General features: G+C 38.8%; 1 protein-coding gene across 1 annotated transcript in view; it reads left to right on the top strand.

Annotated features, from left to right (window-relative positions):
- Nucleotides 1-22,598, top strand: part of LOC122553574 (protein AHNAK2-like) — a 108,959-nt gene that overhangs the window by 80,261 nt on the left and 6,100 nt on the right. Inside the window, exons 4-7 of the mRNA XM_043697590.1 lie at nucleotides 5,828-5,935; nucleotides 6,057-6,213; nucleotides 11,717-11,886; nucleotides 19,512-22,086. Of these exons, the coding sequence (XP_043553525.1) occupies nucleotides 5,828-5,935; nucleotides 6,057-6,213; nucleotides 11,717-11,886; nucleotides 19,512-22,086 (3,010 nt within the window). The remainder of the gene's footprint in view (nucleotides 1-5,827; nucleotides 5,936-6,056; nucleotides 6,214-11,716; nucleotides 11,887-19,511; nucleotides 22,087-22,598) is intronic.

Genomic DNA, 22,598 nt, shown 5'->3' with positions numbered 1-22,598 from the left:
CACAGAAGCAACGCGGGTAGGTAATGTGAATGACAGCAAGAGGCATTCTAACAAGTAAGCACAAAAACTGGGCAGTGAACCTCTGTTTTTGAATGACCAATACCTGTAGGTTTTCATACTTATGACTAGTCATAAATATAAGATTGACAACAACAACTTCAATAAAACGTTCAGGCGAAATAGTTTTACCCAGAGATTGGTTGGGATGTGGAACTTTCAACCACATACTGCAATTAATGTAAATAGTGTCAAGGGAATGTCAGATAAGAACCTGAGACAGAAGGAAACATTTGTGCATCGGGTTTAATGAAACAGGGTCAACTGGGCCAAATAACCTGTTTCTGAGCTGCAAATTCTGTGTAATTCTGAAATAAAAATCTGTCGAAGTAGCATGTGGATGCATCCGAATTCTAAACAGATTGAAAAATAAAGAGAAATCTGGTAGAGTACAACTGCTGACAAAACAAATATGATGGAAATCCGCTGTTTGAACATGGTGAAGATTCCCATCATATTTCTGTTAGATTTTGTCACGTAAATATGAAAGCTTTTAATTCTGAGCATGAGGCATAGAAATTTGAAATAATCCACAAAAGATCTGTAAAGGTACTCCTTGTGAAGTAATGAATTGTCACACAGCAGTATCATTTTTCCTGAAAGTGGTCTCATGATATTGTCTTTTTTGCATTAATTGACAGTAACTTCAATATACTGCAACAGCAACAGAAATTGTGGAAATACGCAGCAGTGGAGGCAGCAGTTATGGAGAAGGACAGAGTTTACATGTTGGCCAATGAGATGCAGTAGATTTTAAGAATGTGCAGAGGCAGGGAAAGGAGAGGGGAGGAATGTGCGAAAAGGAAGCTCTGTAATACGATGAAAGTTAGTTATGTACAGTACGGAAACAGACCCTTCGGTCCAACTCATCCATGCCGACCAAGTTCTCCCTCCTCCAAAAATACCTTATAACTTACCTCTCTGACCAAGTTTGTGATCATCTGTCCTGACACCTTTATGTTGCTCAGCGACAAAAATTGCATTTATTGATACTACTGATAAGCATCATGTGATATTTTGCTAAATTAAAAGTGCAGTACAAATGCTAACTCCTGATATTTATGTCAGCAGGTTCCTGCTGTGACAAGACTTCAAACTGTTGTTCAAAGTTTCTAGAATACAGACAATATTTCACCTTAAGTCACTGCCTGCCTCCCCTTAGGATTCAACTGATTCTTTCATCCATTAATTTTTTTAGTTCAACCAATTACGGGCAGCACGGTGGCTCAGTGGTTAGCATTGTAGCCTCACAGCACCAGAGACCAGGTTTGATTTCAGCCTCGGGTGACTGTCTGTGTGGAGTTTGCACATTCTCCCCGTGTCTGCATGGGTTTTCTCCGGGTGCTCCTGTTTTCTTCCACCATCCAAAGATGTGCAGTTTAGGTGAATTGGCCATGCTAAATTGCCCGTAGTGTTCAGGAACATGTTGGTTAGGTGCATTAATCAGAGATAAATGTAGAATAATTGTTTGGGTGGGATAGTCTTTGGAGGGTCGGGTGTGGAATTGTTGGGCTGAAGGGCCTGTTTCCATACTGTAGGGATTCTACTTCTAAAGAATTCTAGTCAAATGGCAAAGAGGAAGACAGGACTGCAGGGCCGAACAGGAATGTAATGGGATAAATAAAGAAACAAAAGGTGGGTCTTGGATGTGTAAATGGCAATAGCAGAATGGTTACCAACAGCTGTCATCCTATGAAGTGAAAGTGCTTATTATGATCTAAGATTGTTGAACTCATTCTTGAGTCTGGAAGGCTGTAAAGTGCCACTACTGCCTTTCATGTTTAGGAACAAAGGTAGACATTGGAAAATAAATGTGTACAGCTTAAAATTTGATAAAAACAAATAACTGCAGATACTGGAAATGGGAAATAAAATCAGAAAGTGCCAGACAAATGCAGCAGCTCAGTCAGCATCTGTATAGAACTCTTCCAAACCAATAGGTCTTCTTCAGAAAAAGAGACTGGACATCAATTGAGGGACTGGACAATAGAGAGGGGGTGCGTGTTGAGAGCCAGACCCCTGCCCTTGAACCGACCCCTGCACACACCACTTTCAACCCTGGAAACCTCATCCATTCCCACTTTACTGTGTCCTGTGTATCTCTACAATCCTGTGCCTGCAAGGAGTGTTCCACCTGATCTGCCCTGTTACGCTGCAGAGCACAAGGGCTGTTTTAATTAGAATGCAAATAGATAATGATGATGATGATGATACAACTCTGACTTCAGAAGAGCAGAAGAGGGCAGGTGAAAGAGAAGAATGTAATGGAGCAGGAATGAAACACTGTACGAGAGAGCAGCATTCAATACTGCACTGTCAAAGTGCAAATAAGGAGTTTACAGTACAGAAGTTGTGAGACGGCTTAAATCTCTTATAAGACAAATTAGGGATGCTTGGAACTCAGAAGAGTCACAGTCTAATAAGCCAGTGCAGCCTACAAGAACATAAGTGCAGACAATAAGCAACCAAGGGAGTACAGAATCCACAAAGGGATAAACAGCTGAGGGCATGGTAACTACAGTGTGCTTTCAAACTTACTGGCAGCTGTATTTTCTTAAAACAAGAGCTACTACACTTGATCAGCTTCCAGCTCCGAGTAGACAAAACCCTGACCCCCTGGGTCTTAAGTCCAGTGGGAGACCCTCCGTTAGCCTCACACTGGTTGACTGACCTGTGGTTTGGAGGGCCTTTCCAGTGGCATCTTGGGTGTCTCTCCAGCTCTTCAGTCAACAGGTGAGACCCCCAACCCCTCAACAAGATTCCAGCTGCCTCTGTTGTGTTAATGTGTTAAAACTCACATATCACTTTTAATAAACATTGATTTGAGTTTCTGTTTCCATAACAAATAGTTCACGTGGGCTTGTCTCATGGTATATTTGTATGAGATTAAATCACCCTCTCTGAATGACTCCAGATTATCTTGAATTAAAAGATAACTAACTGTCTTGTAACAATCAGCTTCTTTGGATTTAGATCTGACTATGCTATCACCTTAGTGGTCCTGTTTTCACTCTCTTAAGAGCTGTAATTCAGATGAGCATCTAACATCTTCTCTGGAGCGCCAAGGACCAGGTTCAATTCCAGTCTTCGGTGCTTCCTCTGGGTCCTCCAGTTTCCTCCAAAGGTGTGCCAGGTTAGGTGGATTGGCCATGTTAACAATTGCCCTGTGGTGTCCAGGGATGTGCAGTGTTGGTAGGTTTTCCATGGTTAAACTCCATGTGGGGTTATGGGGATGGGATGGGGTGTAGGTCTGGGTGTGTTGCTTGATCAAAATCAATGTTGATGGGTAGGTTGTAATTCATGTCCAACAAAAAAAAATGCAAAAATACTATCTCCTTTTGACTTTTCACAATAAAACTATGATCAGTATCTAGAATTGCTCTGAAAGATTAAAATGTAAAAGCTGCAACCACCTGTTGAGTTCATTTTATTCTATGTAATTATACTTGATGTAACCTTTGCAAAATGTCAGAAAATGCTTCAGGCTAATTGCACTCAACAACCTCACCTGTTCTAGATCACACCCAGCTCTGCACTACAATTTGTTTGTCTTTTCCTCTTTCTATTTTCTCAAGAAGCTAAGCAAAGTAGCAAGAAAATTGTAAAACATAGGAAAAAAATATTTAGCTTCAGTTTTGATTGCGTCTCAAGTGTGAACACATGCATCAGTTAGCAGCACTTCCAACTGGAAATCAAACATTTATGGGTTCTGTAGCAGAATGTAGTGTAATCTGCTATGACTTTTCAATACAATATTCAGGGTGTCCTGCTTTTCAAAACCTGTTCCTGATTCAGATGGTTGTAAAAGATCATTTAACTCTTGGTGTCCTGACCAACCATCGTCCCTAACAGAACAAATTATATGGACACTCAGCTGTTTGTTTCTTATGTGAACCTACTAAAATTGACTAACATCAAGACAGTGACTACACTTCAAAAGTTATAGTTGTAAAATGTTAATGGATGTACAAAGTTAAAAATCACACAATACCAGGTTACAGACCAATAGGTTTATTTGGAAGCACTAGCTTTCGGAACGCTGCCCCTTCATCAGGTGGTTGTGGAGAATAAGATCATAAGACACAGAATTTATAGCAAAAGCTTACATTGTGATGAAACTGAAATTATATATTGAAAAAGACCTGGATTGTTTGTTAAGTCTCTCATGTTTTAGAATGAACATGTTGGTTTCAGTTCTTTCACATGTAAATTGCCTTCTTGACCTGTCCATTGTCTTTCCCACCTATCCACTCCACCTTCCTCTCTGATCTATCACCTTTTCCCCCACTTTCATCTGCCTATTGCATTCTCAGCTACCTTCCCCCCAGCCCCAACCCCCTCCCATTTTTCTCTCTGCCACCCAACCCATAAGCTTCATTCCTGATGAAGGGCTTATACCTGAATCATTGATTCTCCTGCTCCCCAGATGCTACCTGACCTGCATGCTTTTCCAGCATCACACTCTCGACTCTAATATCTAGTATCTGCAGTCCTCACTTCATCCCTGTTTTAACTCTTTCCCTACCTGAGAGATACTTTGACATCCTGCCTGGGGTTAGAATCTTCAATGCACTTTGTAAAGAATGTGGTGGAGTCAGTTGCAATCAGGACTTTCAAATGACAATTTATTAGAGAAACTTTAAAGGACCACAGAGAATGGGACTTAATGAATTGAGGCTGCAGAGAGCCAGCATAAACATAATGGGCTATGATGGGCCACCTTCTAGACTGTAATCAGTCAATGATTCTATGATTCTATTAATTTTTAGCACTTCCAACCTCTAGGACCATTGACTCCGAAGTTTACAGATCCCAGGATGTTCTCCAGAATTATCAAACTCAGATGCTCTCACAATACTGAGCAATATTGGCATTTGACTCACACAATGCTGCTACTTGCTGGTATCCTTCAGCTGGGGCTACGGGAATCTAGGATTCACCATCATAACTAAGTCACAAGGACAGCTAATATCTACATTATAACTTCCTGTTCAGCCAAAAGTCCTTTCTGCAGTATTTCCATACTCCAGGACCGGGTGTAGTTAGACCTGACTTGTAGGACTTTGTGCCCAATATTGCTAATCCCTCTTGGCTAAATTTCACAACTAACCCCTGCCAAATACCAGCATCCTGCTCACTCATGAATGTGTCCAAAATCCACAGACTACATTAGTTTTGCTCCTCACACTCCAAAATACTAAATGCCTATTCTGTTGGGTATATATGTTCTACCATCTTTCTATGTACTTTTTTAAAAGGTGAGGTCAAACACTGTAGAGGTAGAATCCAGCGATTTACATTTTTCACAGAAATATAGGAATTTAAATTCACAATGCACTGGGCAAAATTGCACAAAATCATGGCAGATGATTTTTGTTCATGTTTTCAAAGGGGTATTTGGAGGTACTGGGTTTAAGACGATGATGTGCATGTATAACCCTAGTCCCACTGATGTTTGACAATTTAAAACAGGCTGAGAAACAGAGAAGCAGCACTCTCATCAGAAGAGGTCAGAAGAGGTCAGCCCACACAATTTGCAACTAAGGTCCCATTCTATATTTAGGACGCCAATGAGGTATCACTCCCAGTGGAATAAAGCTGCCACTTGTTCTGATAGTGCTGACAGAAAGGTCTAGCTTCAATTATCTGCCTCAAACCCAGCTACAGGATTGTTTAACACAGATTTACTTCAATGCAAGTATTACATTTTGTGATCAGAACCTTGAAGATTCGCACTCATTTCAACCAATTTCTGAACTTTCGTATGCAGCTACTGGGGCAGCTACCACATGAAGAACTTGGCGACATCACAGACCAGAAAAAGGAGTTAGAAATTTTGTCTAAGAAACAATTATCTGCAAAGATGAGTCACAAAGTGGTAGGTTTTTTTTGCTACTTATGGGATTTAAAAAATTGTTCATAATTTGGAGACAAATAGAACAAAATAATATTAAAACTACCTGCTGCCTTATTTGCATTTTCTTCTTATTTCTTTACAGGAAGAAAAGGAAAAGGATGTTGTGGAAGTATTTGTGAACACAGAGGCTGAAGTAGGTGCAACTGGTTTCAGTGTTAAAAGTGGAGAAAAAGATGGCATATTCATCAAACATGTTCTGAAGGATTCTCCTGCTGCAAAACAGCTACGAATGAGAGAAGGTAAAGCATATCCAGATAGTCACTGAATATTACGTGAAAGTTTAAACCCAGAAGAATTAAAGTGGTTACCTAACTTGCTAAAAAGAGGCCTATAGACTGTGTAGATTCCTGGTTTAATACTTAATATCCACTGATTCAGCTGATCACAGCTGGAGCACTGCTTGAAACAACAAAAATTGACCTCAATTTCCCCTGAGCCAGACAAGAGCTAAATCAATCAGTGTTCCTTTTGCTTTAACTGTCACAACTTGGTGATCTCTGCTGGATAGAATCCAGCTATGTCCTGATGTTCAAATACTTTGATTTGTGCAGCAAGCACCTTGGAGGCCAGCATGCATTTTAGAAACTTAGTGAAACTGCTGGGAATATCCTCTGGGGTGTTCCTGATTCACAAAGAGAGTTAGCTGGTACCTGATACACATCTAAATGGGGCTTTCACCAATCTTCTACTGATAGTAATCAGGAGAACCCTGAGAAAATTTGTTTCATCTTTAAAAGCAATCATTTTTAAGGAAGGACATGACAAAAGAGAAGAAAGTACTAAATGACCATATTCTGTTATTCAGTGGAATTGACAGATTATTAGCCTAGAAATATGAATAAGTAAGTCACTAATGCATTGGGTTGACATTTTTCAGACCAGGCATAACTTATCATCTGTAGAAAAATAATTAACAAGACAACATCATCCAATCGTGGTGGTTGACACGGTGGCACAGTGGTTAGCACTGCTGCCTCACAGCGCCAGAGACCCAGGTTCAATTCCTGCCTCAGGCGACTCTCTGTGTGGAGTTTGCACATTCTCCCCGTGTCTGCGTGGGTTTCCTCCGGGTGCTCCGGTTTCCTCCCACAGTCCAAAAATATGCAGATTAGGTGAATTGGCCATGCTAAATTGCCCGTAGTGTTAGGTGAAGGGGTAAATGTAGGAGAATGGGTCTGGGTGGGTTGCGGGTCGGTGTGGACTTGTTGGGCCGAAGGGCCTGTTTCCACACTGTAAGTAATCTAATAATCTAATCTAATCAAACATACTGTCCATCTTCTCATATAATTACCAATCATTCCATTTAACTAACTCATCTATATTTCATTGTTTTTTTTAATTTTAAGCAGATTAATATCTCTGCTGAAAAACAGAAGAAAGAATTTAATTGAATACTTTAAGGGATAATGCAGAATCTGCAGTATTTTACTATGAAAAATCCCAGAAGTTTCATTAGGTCTGAATTTTCTAGTGTATGGCTGACAGGAAATATAACATTATTATTAAAACATAATACAATTATTAGAGCTTTATAAAATATTACAACAAAGTTATTCCTGACTTTAGTCTGTAATACTTTGATTTGTATGATGATATCTATCATTTTGAAGAGAATCTGAAAGCATGTTATGCAGCTATGTTGAATCCAATAGATTGCTTTCTGTACATGGAATAATTCTTATCCCTCAAGATGCAGTTCTACACAGTCTAAGTATGAAAAATGAGCTTACTTGTGCATATCAGCATATTTGCACAGAACAACTGGTGTCACATTGGCAAAAGAAAAGGCAAATATTTGTAATGCAATGAATATCACTTAATGTCAGTTTAATAACAGCTAAGTTATATAGAAATAATACATTAATACAAGTATTATTGAAAACAAGGTTGAGGTCTTGACCATGTGGTAGTAACAATATGGAAAAACATTTATAATCACTAGTTCTTTGAAACTGACAACAATTTCTGAAATCTATGCTTAATTCTACCAGGGCTAGACAGACTAGATGCAGGGAGGATGCTTCCCTCATTGGGTTGTCTAGAACCAAGAGTCACAGTCTCGGTATACAGAGAAGGCCATTTCGGACTAAGTTACAGAAACATTTATTCACCCAGAGTTAGGTCAATCTATGGAACTTACTACCAAAGGAGGCTGTGAAGGTTGAGTCACTGAGCGTATTTAAGAAAGAAATTGATACATTTTTAAATATTAAAGGCTTCAAGGAGTATGGAGAGAAAGTGGAAATAAGGTGTTTGAGGTAGAGGATCAGCCTTGAACAGTGGAGCAGGGTTGAAGGGTTGAATGCCCTACTCCTGCTTCTAGTTTCTATATTTCTCTGTTTCATACATGCACAGTTAACTGTGGCAATCTGGAAATTACTATCAGGAGTTCTCCATAAGGTAATTTATTGCACTCTACCCTCATTGTAACCCTCTAGAAATTACTTAACTGACATGAACTTTCCTTTTCGTACTCATAATTACAACATTCTTCAAGAATTATACATTCCTAATTAAATGTAATTGGGTTTTAATTTTATAACTGATGCTGAAGATTCACTTGGGTCCATGAACATTAATTTCATGTATGTATAAGGTAAACATTCTGCACCCTGAAAAATATTTGCATTTTTGACACAATTTTAAAAATGTTTATGGTATTTCTACTTCTAATGTGTGCATACCAAACAGCCATTTTATGTTATACAAGATAATTCAGAATAATGAGTACATTTTATATCTTGGTTTGCTGACAATAAGAATATGTTAATATGATTGGTTGCTTGCTCTACTGAATGACAGCATTGTTTCTGGACCTCTGGAGATCTTCTTAACATGGCAACAAATTCAAACTAATATGAGAAAAGAGAAATCTGTGTTACAGAGATCATTAGATATTTGTAGGTAGTTTTCTTTGAGGCCACCACTTTACCACTAATCATATCTGAGCCACAATTTGATTCCATAGCAATCTCTAAGCATATTGATTGCACTTATACAAATCTTTATGAAAGAGTAAATAAGTTCATTTTATCAATTATTTATATTAAGCAAATTAATTTCAATTCACATAAAAAAAAACTCACTGAAGATCAAAGATCTCTTTGAACATTAACACCAGAAAAAAACAGACTCTGTTAGAGCAATATTACACTTGGTAAACTTTCTTCAATAACACTCCATTTATGCCATAAGTTTTCTGACAATGTTTTTATTTATAAAAGTACCTGAATTATGATTTACAAAGTGTAAAATTAAATCTTCTTCTCTTCAGTTATAACTATGTTTATTCATTCTATTTGCATTTGTGGAGGGAATGCAATTTATTATATCTTGTATTCTCAGTTGTTTTGCCTCCAACGAACAGCTTTTCACATGCAATCTTTGTAGATATGTAAATGACACTGAGTCATGGTTATTTGACTGAACTAGAAATCCTGAACTAATAGTTAGAGAACATGAAATTTCAGAATAGCCATTTGAGAATTTTAGTTCAGCCTAAAGAAAAAAACAGCCTTAATCTTAATAGATATTGACAGCAAAAGTGATACTGTTGGTTCATTATGTCCTTTACGATAAGGAAATCTTTACATCCTGGCTTACCTGACCATGCTTTTATATGGCTCCTGTCCAACTTCAACCTTGTCAATCTTAACTACCCGATGAGTGACATAACAATTACTCAGCTGTAAAAAAAGAAAGTCCACCAGCACCTTCTCATGCTAGCTGAGAATAGGCAATAAGAACATACAAACATAAGAACTAAGAGCAGGAGTAAGCAAGTGAGCCCTTGAGACTGCTCCACCATTTAATACTAACATGGCTGATTTTATCTTGGCCTTAACTCCACATAACTGTCCACTTCCCAGAACCCTTTAACCCATGACTAGTTAAAACCTATCTATCTGTCTATCCCCTCAAATTTATTCAGTGTCCTGGCATTGGCCACACTCTTCGAGGAGAAAGTGAGGACTGCAGATGCTGGAGATCAGAGCTGAAAATGTGTTGCTGGAAAAGCGCAGCAGGTCAGGCAGCATCCAAGGAGCCGGAGAATCGATGTTTTGGGCATGAGCCCTTCTTCAGAAAGACTTCCACCAGCATCTTCTCATGCTAGTTCAGCTAAATGTCTAATCCAAAAGATCACGCATCTGACAATGCAGTATGCCCCTCCATACTGTACTGCTTAAATTATGTGTTCAAACCATGGTATTGGCCTGAATTGACTATCCTTTGAGTAAGAGGCCAAGCTAATATATAGGCAAGAGACTTAAACATTTCCATTACCTATAGAAACAAGACCATGTTCACAGGTTGCTGTTCTACGTGCAACTAAACTATGTCTATATCTCATCATGTAGTAAGTTTGCTGCCATAATCCTCTTTTAATGGGTATTTAGTCCAGAATAGTAGATCAAGTATTGGCCTAACTACAAGCAATTCTTATGTTGAACAAGGAGTAGTTGATTGCATGGTAGCAACTGAGATACAGGTGTTATTATGACAGTTGATGTTATTACTGGAGAAGTGCGATCCCAGACTAAAATTAAATTTGATAGATGACATTTTGTTTTATTTGTTTTTTCCTTTTTTAACAAGGTCATCTCTGACTGAAATACAAGCATGTGATATTGCAGACTTAGTTTTAACAAAAAAAGAAGTTTGTTATGCAGAAAGAAATTAAGCTAGAATTAACCAAAACACTGAAATGTAACACGTTTAAACATTTTGAAACACACAGTAAAAATATATGCCCATTAGTCCCCATGGTATCTAATTGTAGCTCACAAACACGGGAGAGGTGTTCTTTTCAGTTCCACATAATGCTTGACTTAGCTGTGGCTTCAATTCCTAATCATGTGAATCTGATAGCCTCTTCTTGATTCATCATGTAATTGAGCTTAAACATTCTAAGCTTCACATAACCCCTTCAAGGTTTTAACCAAATATTTCTGTTCTGGGATTTTCAAACTAAGCTCCTTAATCTAGGTTAAAAATTCTAAACTAACTTCTGCCTCGCTCAGGAGAAATTGCTTTATATATCCAAACTACACTAAGAATCCTGCATAGCATCTCATACTGAAATTTAAAAAAGCCTTTTTCTTCAAGCTATGGGTGTTACCCCTAAGTCTAAAACAATTCTAGAATCTTCTTTCTGAAAATGTAACTGTTTACTCGGTTCACTCATAAATTCTCTCAATGTCAACAAATTTCCAATACTCTCGAGGAAGTCTTTCTATCAGGCTATATATTAAAAGAAATTACTGGGTGTTCAGAAATAGTCACAAGTTAATCATTATAGCCTTTCAAGCAGGGAATTTGGGAAAATCCACATTCTATGCTAGTTCAAAATTAAAAATTCAATGATCAAAAATAAACAACATAAATAAAATATACATCGCACAGATTATACTGATGTGATAGATATTGTTAAAGAGATTACAAAGAGGATCAGGTATTAACTCTTACTCCCAAGCCGTATATCCACATGTCCAAATGACATCATCATTATGGGTGGTGTGCAAGGCTCTCCTCTGTATTCACTCTTTCAGACCCAAATACAATAGTCCCTATTCTTGCTTTTCATGAAAGGTATGTTTTCATTCTGGTTGTGCCAAATGCAGCAGGACTTACTGTTCCATATAGCACCTTAATTAAGTAAGTTTGCCAAATAAAGTGAAAAGACTTAAAATCATTTGAGGTCTGATCACTATTTAAACTTGTGTATGATTTTGTTTTCATCAGGTGACCAACTTATCAGTGCTACAATTTATTTTGATAATGTCAAATATGAGGACGCACTCAAGATTTTGCAGTACTCAGAACCATACAAAATGAAATACTGCCTGAAACGAACAATATCTAATACACTAGGATCAGAGGCAGTTGAAGTAAAAGGAAGTAAACCTATCGTGGTGGGTCTATTTTCTGTTAAATATCAGTTGTTCACTGCTTCTACTGTTAATGTCATTTCCTTAGAAATTACTTAAAAATACATAATTAAGTATATTCTGTTGGCAGTTCTTATTATGAATTATAATGTTGTTTCTGCCTCATACAGTAAGAGGACACTAAGGGGGCACATTCACAGTGAGAGAAAGATTACCATTTAAATTCCACTCACTCCTAAAATAAAGTTTGTTATTTGTCTTTATTTTAGTTCACTAGAGGATAAATGTACTTTTAAGTTCAGCTTCCAGAAGATGATAATTGTTGAAATCTCTTTAGAGGAATAATTCTCTGTAATATTTCACTGGTTACTGTTTTCAGACAGATCTTGACATTTATCACATAAGATCATTGGAACATTGGTAGCCTATTCAGTTTATCTAGCCTGCTTTGATATTTAAAAAAAAAATAAAATCACAGCCATATATTTTAAATCTCTTTCTCACATGCACATTCTAGAATAGGGAACTCTTCAAAGATGATATACTGAATGAACAAAGGTAGTTTATATGATTCAGGCTTTTAATTGCCAAAATTGTACATTATATGCCAGGCCGCTCTAGGAGAGTAGAGAATTGAACATGTGACATCTGTTAGTAGGCTGGTCAATTTTATAAAGGCACCTAAAACCACTTAATCTGGTCTCATCTCTATAAAGTTCATTTTTGCTGAAGCAAATTTAGTTTGAATGCCTGCAATACTTATTTCGTATACTCTCTAGTACATTTTTCCCTTTAATGTGTTATGACATCATCGATTTCCATTATTCAACGGGGCTATACTTGGGGAGAAATTCAATAGCTTTGTGGACTTATCGGCGAGTCGGAAGATGACAAAGTCAGTAGTACTATGCTCTGCCTCAACTCTTCCTCTGTCTCCTCATGAGCTGGCATTCAGATACTTGACTGAGAATTCTGTGGAGAAAGTGAGGACTGCATATGCTGGAGATCAGAGTCAAAACGTGTAGTGCTGGAAAAGCACAGCCAGTCAGGCAGCAGCCGAGGACCAGGAGAGTCAACGTTTTGAGCATAAGCTCTTCATCAGAATTCTGTAGCATTGTGATGACGTATGGAGATTGCAGCAGACTGCCGCTGAGTTCAACATATTTTAATGTTTACTTGTGGGCACTGTGTGGTTGAACCAGGTACGAGAAGTGTTTCTCCAGCGTGCCAACAGTCTCCTCCATGATGGTTCTGATCACTCTATAGTTTTCATTATAGGCAATTCCCGTGCATGGGCAGAGGGAAATCAGTGGTCATCTGCACTGATATGTTTTGTGTCCAATTAGCCATGCTATGGTTCTCTGTGGAGTTACAAAGACTGCAGGAATAGCAGACTGCTTCAAAATGAAGGTAGCTTTATCCATGCAGCTTATTTAGCAATGGCTGGATTCCTCAGGTCCTGATATATGTACCACTCCTAATATAGCCCATTTTCATCACATTCTGGAAGCATCCTTGGATGGTATATGGGCAGAGGTTGGTTATGTCATCCTCCCCCACATGATAAGTCCAGATATTTTGAAATTCAACCCCACTGTAACCTTACAAATGCTGGCAGACCCATCCTTGTCATTGTGTGAGGCCTCATGTTGTATTGAAGGAGGTGATACAAATAAGCTCCTTGTTGAATCAGATTCAGCTCATGCATTTCCATAGGATTAAATGAAGCTTGAGAACATATGGTGGCACAGCCTTCTGTGAAGAACTCTGTTCCTCCTTACTCTTCACAGATTTCTCCTCTTATCAGGCTTTGCTCGTCTTGTTAGTACATAAGAAATAGGAGCAGGAGCAAGCCATTTGGCCCCTCAAACTGTCCCTGTCATTCAACAAGATGATGGCTGATCTGCTCAAGGCCTCAATTCCTCCTTCATTCCAGCTCAGCATAGTTGGCAACTCCCTGATATTTTAAAATTCTAAATATCTCCTCTTTAAGTATCTTCAGTAATCTAGCCTCCACAACTATTTGACAATTCCAGGCTTTCAATATCTCATGGAATCCCTACAGTGTGGAAATAGGCTCTTCTGATCAACAAGTCCACACCAACCCTCCGAAGAGTAACCCACCCAGACCCATACCCTATTACTCTACATTTACTCCTGACTTATGCACCTAACCTACACATCCTGAACACTATAGGCAATTTAGCATGGCCAACTCACCTAGCCTGCAAATCTTTGTATTGTGGGAGGAAACCTATGCAGTCACTGGGAGAATGTATAAACTCCACACAGATAATCGTCCAAGGCTGGAATCGAACCCGGGTCCCTGGTGCTGTGAGGCTGCAGTGCTAACCACTGAGCCACCGTGCCACCGTGCCACCCATCTCTGGAAGAAGAAATTCATTCGCATCTCAGTTTTAAATGAGTATCCCTTCTTTTGTAACTATGTCCGCTGTTTGACTTTCCCCCACTAATGGAAACATCATCCCATTGTCCATCCTATTAAGCTGCTCCAGAATCTTGTGTACTTCATTAAGATTGCCCCTTTTTTTTTTGAATTGTAATTAATAAAGGTCTAACCTGTTAAGCTGCTCTTGATAAGTCAACCGTGTCATACCAGGAAACAATGGGTGAATCGCTTTTTAACTGCACTTTTTTATACCCTTTTGTAAATACAAGACCAAAACTGTACACAATACTCCAGGAGTGGCCTCACCAATACCCTGTACTGTTGTAACAAGATCTTCCTTTTTTTTTTAATTCCAACCGCCTAACAGCCAATTCCATTTGTCGTCTTAAATCTGCTGCACCTGCATGCTAACCTTTTGTGTTTCATGCACAAGAACACTTCTTTTTGAAGTCTTTCTCTATTTAAATAATACTCTGCCTTTTGGTAATACTTACCAAAGAGTTGACCTCACATTTTCCTACATTAAACACCATCTAGCAACTTGTTGCCATTCACTAAACCTTGTCCTACAGGCAGTCCCTAGGTCACAAATGCATTCCTTTGCTGATTTCATTCATAAGTCAGTTTGTATGCAAATCAGAACACAATACAGTACTGTATAATATACTCATTTGTATGAGTGAATCTTTGCATGTTGGATCCTTAAAATTAATTGTAATATGGGATTTCGTTCATAAACGCAAGTGTTCGGAAGTGTCTCCTTGCTTATGTCTTCATCACGACATGCCCTTCCTTCTTTTTTGTACTGTCAGCAAATCTGGATACATTACACTCTGCCCCCTCCTCCAAGACATTAATATTGATAGTAAATAATTGAGGCTGTAGGACAGATCCTTGAGGCATTCCACTTGTTAAAAAAAATTCCAGTGAGAAAAATACTAACTCTGGCAAATTTGTCAAACATGATTTCAGTTTCATAGAATCATAGAGTCATAGAGGTGTACAGCATGGAAACAGACCCTTCGGTCCAACCCGCCTGTGCCGACCGGATATCCCAACTCAATCTAGTCACACCTGCCAGCACTCGGCCCATATCCCTCCAAACCCTTCTTATTTATATACCCATCCAAATGCCTCTTAAATGTTGCAATTATACCAGCCTCCACCATTTCCTCTGGCAGCTCATTACATACACGTACCATCCTCTGTGTGAAAATGTTGCCCAGTAGGTCTCTTTTATATCTTTCCCCTCTCACCCTAAACCTATGAACTCCTGTACTCAATACTCTGACCAATAAAGGAAAGCATACCAAACACCTTCTTCACTATCCTATCTACCTGCGACTCCACTTTCACGGAGCTATGAACGTGCACTCCAAGGTCTCTTTGTTCAGCAACATTCCCTATGACTTTACCATTAAGTGTATAAGTCCTGCTAAGATTTGCTCTCCCAAAATGCAGCACCTCACATTTATCTGAATTAAACACCATCTGCCACTTCTCAGCCCATTTGGCCCATCTGGTCAAGATCCTGTTGTAATCTGAGGTAACCCTCTTTTCTGTCCACCTACACCCCCAATTTTGGTGTCATCTGCAAACTTACTAACTGTACCTCTTATGCTCGCATCCAAATCATTTATGTAAATGACAAAAAGTAGTGGACCCAGCACCGATTCTTGTGGCACTCCACTGGTCACAGGCCTCCAGTCTGAAAAAAACCCTCCATCACTACCCTCTGTCTTCTACCTTTGAGCCAGTTCTGTATCCAAATGGCTAGTTCTCCCTGTATTCCGTGAGATCTAACCTTGCTAATCAGTCTCCCATGGGGAACCTTGTCAAACGCCTTACTGAAGTCCATACAGATCACATCTACTGCTCTGCCCTCATCAGTCCTCTTTGTTACTTCCTCAAAAAACTCAATCAAGTTTATGAGACATGATTTCCCACGCACAAAGCCATGTTGACTCTGTTTGATTGCACTAAGCATCTTGCTAGTTCTTCCTTAATAATGGACTTCAGCATTTTCTCAATGACATATGTTATCTTTGTTACTTCCTCAAAAAACTCAATCAAGTTTGTGAGACATGATTTCCCATGCACAAAGCCATGTTGACTCTGTTTGATTGCACTAAGCGTCTTGCTAGTTCTTCCTTAATAATGGACTTCAGCATTTTCTCAATGACATATGTTAAGCGAACTGGTCTGTAGTATCCTGCTTTCTCTTTCCCTCTCTTCAATAGCAGGGACGTTATATGGACAGTTTTCCAATCGACTGAAACCTTTCCAGAATCCAAAGAGCTCTGAAACATTTTGATCAGTGCTTCCACTATCTCTGCAGCACTTCCCTTTAAAACCTTGGATCCAGGCCTTTAGATCTGGTGTCTTGTCTGCCTTCAGTTTTTCAAATACTTTGTCCCTCATGATAGAGACTATTACATGATGTTTCCCCCCCATTAGCACCTTGCATACCTGTTATCTTTGGGATGTTTATAGTGTATCCCACTAGAAAGATCAATGCAAAATATTGGTCTTATTTATCTGCCATTTCCCTGTTCCCAATTATCAATTCCCTAGTTTAATTTCCAATGAGTCCCACACTTAATTTAGTTGCTCCATTTCTATTTAAATGCTCATAGAATATAGCTCTAGCTCTTGCTGACTGTTTTTATAGTGCTTGCCAATTTACTTCCACAACCAATTTTCTCCCTCCTTATTAGTTTTTTAACCATTAGTCATTTGTCGATCAAGTTAAAGTCCCAGAGCTACTGCAAGCACAGCTTCCATAGCTAGTTAATGGTTGTGCCATCAGATCCTTAGAAAACATTGAAAAACAAGTTTCAGTATTTCCATGAGGTTACCATGAAGGTAGACGTAATTGAGTAATTCAGATGTGATATTGCCTGCAAATGGGATTCCTGGGCCTTCAAACAGCAACAGCAGTGTCACTATGGAACCCACTATTGTGGCTGTGGTCTGCTGTGGCATTTTCTGCAGCTTTGAAAAAGTCTGGAGCACATAAATTACATTAATGTTGTCCTTTTAAGTCAATAAAAGTCCCCAGATGATTCAAAAGAGAATATTCATTGAAATTTGCCTCTGAGTCACATAAAAGGTTATCAGTTAGATAGCCAAAAAAAAAGTGGTTAATGAAATAGGTTTTGAAGATGGTCTTAAAGAAGTAGACTGTGGGTGGGAGGGGAATGGGTTTGGGATAGAATCCAGCGCTATTCGCTTTAGCAGCTTAAGGCTAACTCACCAATGCTGGAGGGACTGATGTTGGGGTTGCACATTGGATATGAGCTACAGAGGGCTCTGGGGAGCCAAAGAATGTTACAGAAATAGGGAGAGACAAGGCCTTGCAAGAGATTTAAAAAATGAAGAGACTTTGAAAATTGAGGTCTTGCTGAGCCAATGTATGTAGTGAGCTCTGGGTGATGGGTGAACTGGACTTGGAGAATTTAAGACACAGTCAACAGAATTCTGGAAAGTTCAAGTTTATATAGGAAGGCTGCTGTGAAGGCATGGAACTGGTGATTCTACTGGTGAAATTAGTATAAAGAAGAGTTACAGCAGTAGATGTGATTTGGCAATCACACAGCTGCAAATAGAAAAATAGGAGTAGGATTGGGTTTTCAGACCCTTGAGCTTATTCTGCAATTCAACTAGAGTATGCCTGATGGTCAAAATCAACACCTTTTGGGCACACCTTTCCCACATCCCTTGAAATATTTAATGGCTAGGTATTTGTCAATCTCTGTCTGAATATAGCCAATGACTGATCTTCTGAGATCGACAATGAATGGGTAAGCCAGTTTTAATCATTCTCGTCTCCAGCCCTTTTTACTTAATGAAGTGAAAATGAGGGCTTTACCAAGAGGTACAAACGTGATTGTTTTATTTAGTTTTTTTTATTCAACGTCATACAAATTGACAAACACATGACACACTAACAGTTAACAGTAAAAAAATCCCACTAAGAAATGGGGTCCTGAAAACAAGTGCCTCAAGTCTCACTATAACCAACAGGTAAGGCAATACTCAGAACCAACAAAGTAAACCACATCACAATCCTCCAAATAATAAAATGATGTGAAGGAGCTGGTGTTGGATTGGGCTGCACAAAGTTAAAAATCACACAACTCCAGGTCATGGTCCTAGCAGGTTAATTTGGAAGCACTAGCTTTTGCGCTGCTGCTCCTTCATCAAGTAGGTGTGGGACAGGATCATAAGACACAGAATTTATAGCAAAAGATGACAGTGTCATGCAACTGAAATGATATATTGAGCAAACCTAGATTGCTGTTATCTTGGTTTGTTCAATATATCATTTCAGTTGCATGACATTGTAATTTTTTGCTATAAATTCTGTGTCTTATGATCCTGTCTCACAGCTACCTGATGAAGGAGCAGCGCTCTGAAAGCTAGTACTTCCAAATAAACATGTTGGACTAAAACCTGGTGTTGTCTGATTTTTAACCAAATAAAAACACACAGTGAACAGTCAAAAAAGTGCATAAAAGGAAACCCACATACCAGCACACTCGGCGAAATAAACTCTCCCCAGAGATACACAAAACACAATGCAGATGGAAACACGATTCAATCACAACCTACATGATAAGATACAATGCAAACACAACAAGAGTGATCATTTTAATGGGGACATTGACATTAAAATTAATCATGAGAATGTAATCAAACAGATTGGCAGTTCCTAACTATCATAATAAGTGAAGGGCCAAAGGCTAGCATTGATGAAGTTCTTCGGGAGAAGTTACGTTTCTGGAGCATTTTATTTCGAGTCTATAACATACTGGCAAACAAGTTCAGTTTTCATTCTGCATCAGAATTATAACAGATAGGATATTACACATGGGATGAAACTGCAGTTTATGGAAAGCTGAATTCTGCAATGAACACAAGAAAAGGACATGGAAATCAGACTGATTGCAGTGTAATCAGATAATCAAAAGAAGCTCACATTGGTATTCTACAAAAATGAGTATATAGGTTTACCATTTAGACATTGTGCAAAAATCCAGGCCATTTACAAAGCAGTTTAAATAACTAAGATATACAAATGTGTTACACAGGTCAACCTTACAAGTGAGTTAGGTTTTGCATTCAAACATATGCACCATGGTTAATCATTCTACTTGTCTCTCTCTATCAATATTGCAAGCTTATAGGTTTATGTTATACAAAACCTGATGAAATAACAGTGCATACTTTCTCATAGGGAGCAGAAGAAGAGTTTTTTTCAAAACTTTATGGAAGTAAAGCAAAAATAGCAAGACGTGCTTCTGAAGAAATGAGCACACCAACAGAAACACAAACGCAAGAAGCAACACAGAAGGGAAGGACAAAGGCGGCTGAAGTACCTGATGTAACTTTTTCTTGCCCCAAGTTTCCAGCTTTCAAAAAAACAAAGACATACAAACTGGACAGATCACACAGCCTATCAGAAACGGAGGAATGTGAACAACACGATGTAACTGCAACAAGCACAGATATAGAGTCCCATTTAAAAACAGCAGAAACCCCTCAAAAGCTAAAAAAACGTAGAAGAAAAATAAAACTTCCACATATTGGTGCAGGAGGAATTAAAATGGGGAAAACAGAAAACTCTGAGCAGAAAAGACAAGAACCGTCACCAGGCAGCAAGGAGTCATCAACTTTGAAATATGAGAAATTCAAAACACATGCAGATAGTATACCACAAAGCACAAATGGCATCACAAAAACAATAATAAAGCAATCTGATTCAAAGCTGGAGAATCAGAGCAATGCAATGGAACCGGACAATATTAATATAGACTCCAAACTGAAAATGCCAAAACTGAAAATAGCAAAGTTTATCCTTTCAGAACCAATTCAACCCACAATTGATATTGAAACAAAATTACCAGACAAACAATCACACTTGCCAACATCAGCTACAAACATGGAACAGCAGAAAATTGAAATTAATGATTCAAAAAGAGACAGTAACGCACAATCAGCTATTCTGACCACTGCTTCAGAAGGTAAATTGAAAACAGGCAGTGGACTATCCGAACCTAAATTACAAGTAAGGAAGAAATATGATAAAATAACTGTCCAACAAAGGCAACAGGTTGTCTCACATAAAGAACCTAGTAGTGTACATGTAAAAGCTGATGTTATATTGCCATTAGATGAGGGACAAGAATCAAGTATGAGCAAGCAGGTTGCTGAGAAACCACTCCCAAAATCTGAGAAAAAAACAAAGAAATCCAAGACAGATAAGCCAGGAAAAATTAGAAAAACCAAAACTAAGGAAGACAAAGATAAGACTTCTGAGCAAGCAAGTAAGTCTTCAACACTTGCAATAGATGTTAGCTTAATGAAAATTGATGCCAAAGGTACAAACACTGATAGAGATATCACAGAACAAGGAGGAGAAGTGCTACCAGGCAGGTTACTGGGTAATCTCACAACAACATTCACTGAGCCTGAAGAGGCAGACTCAATCTTGGAGAACAGCAAGGGGCAGCAGGCAATTGAAAGTTCGGGCATGAAATATCAAACACATCAGAGGGAGCAAGAGTGTGATTCATATCCATCAATAACTGAGGTAAATATGGAAATTCCAAGGATGGAAATAAAAGAAGAAAAGAAAATGAGAAAGTCAAAAACACAAGGACAAGCATTTGGATTATCTAGACCTGAGATTAAACATGGAAAAATGAATGTTCATGCCAGCCTCCCCACAGTCGCTCTCTCAAAAAAAAATACCGATGTGGATGGCAATGTTTCAAATGTAAATTTGCAAACAGGCAAGATGGAAGGTGATCTTAGTCTTGGGAAGGTTGACATCAAAGATCCTGATGTCGGTCTAAAAAAGCCTGAAGTGGAAAAAACAAAAGTCGCTATTGAAATGAGAAAAGTGAAAGGGAAGTTGGATGTCAATGTGTCCATGCCGAAACCTGAACATGTTTCAGCTCTAGGTATGTCAGTAGATATTAAAGCTACATCAACCAATGCGGATTTGCCTACAGTTGATGTAGGTTTAGATTCAGCAGATCTGAAGGTGAAAGGTGAGGGAGCAAAGTTCAAAATGCCATCCATGAAAATGCCATCATTTGGTATTTCTCTTCCAAGGAATAAAAGACCTGAAGTTGATGTGAGTGTGAGCAAGCCCAATGTTGATATTTCAGTTGAAAAGCCAGAGGTCGAGGTTGAAGGTCCCAGCATTGACATAGAAACACCAAAACCTGAAGGTGATCTGCAGGCACCGGATGACGATATTGAAGTTAGAGGCGGAAAAATGAATCTGACCAAATTCAAAACTCCAAAATTTGGATTTTCCACTCCCGATATAAAAGCTCCAAAAGTGGACCAGGATGTAAATCTCCCCAAAGTCGATGTCTCCCTCAAGAAACCTGTGGTGGATATCAAAGTACCGAGTGTTGATGTCATGACAGGCAAGATGGAAGGTGATCTTAGTCTTGGGAAAATCGATATCAAAGGTCTTCATGTCGCTCTAAAACAGCCTGAAGTGGAAAAACCAAAAGTCGATGTTGACATCCCAAAAGTGAAAAGAATGTTGGATGTCGATGTGTCCATGTCAAAACCTGAAATTGATGTTTCAGCTCCAGGAATGTCAGTGGACATTAAACCTCCATCAGCTGACATTGATGTGCCAGCAGTTGATATCGATTTAGATTCAGCAGGTCTGAAGTTGAAAGGTGAGGGAGCAAAGTTCAAAATGCCATCCATGAAAATGCCATCATTTAGTATTTCTCTTCCAAAGTTCAAAGGACCGGATGTTGATGTGAGTGTGAGCAAGCCAGATGTTGATATTTCGGTTGAAAGAACAGAGATAGACATTAAAGGTCCTAAAATTGACTTAGAAACACCAAAACATGATGATGATCTGCAGGCACTGGATGTTGACATTGAAGTTAAACGTGGAAAAATGAAACTGCCCAAATTCAAAACTCCAAAATTTGGATTTTCCACTCCCGATATAAAAGCTCCAAATGTGGACCCGAATGTCAATCTCCCCAAAGTTGATGTCTCACTAGAGAAACCTGACGTGGATATCAAAGCACCGAGTGTCGATGTCACAGCAGGCAAGATGGAAGGTGATCATAGTCTTGGGAAGATCAACATTAAAGGTCCTGATGTCGGTCTAAAACTGCCTGAAGTGGAAAAACCAAAAGTCGATGTTGAAATGCCAAAGGTGAAAGGGAAGTTGGATGCCGATGTGTCCATGCCTCAACCTGAAATTGATGTTTCAGCCCCAGGAATGTCAGTGGACATTAACCCTCCAACAGCTGACATTGATGTGCCAGCAGTTGAT

The sequence above is a fragment of the Chiloscyllium plagiosum genome, chromosome 10, assembly GCF_004010195.1.
Source record: "Chiloscyllium plagiosum isolate BGI_BamShark_2017 chromosome 10, ASM401019v2, whole genome shotgun sequence".
Taxonomy (NCBI): Eukaryota; Metazoa; Chordata; class Chondrichthyes; order Orectolobiformes; family Hemiscylliidae; genus Chiloscyllium; species Chiloscyllium plagiosum.
Note: the sequence above shows the minus strand (reverse complement) of the source record. Positions and strands in the feature narration are given on the sequence as shown.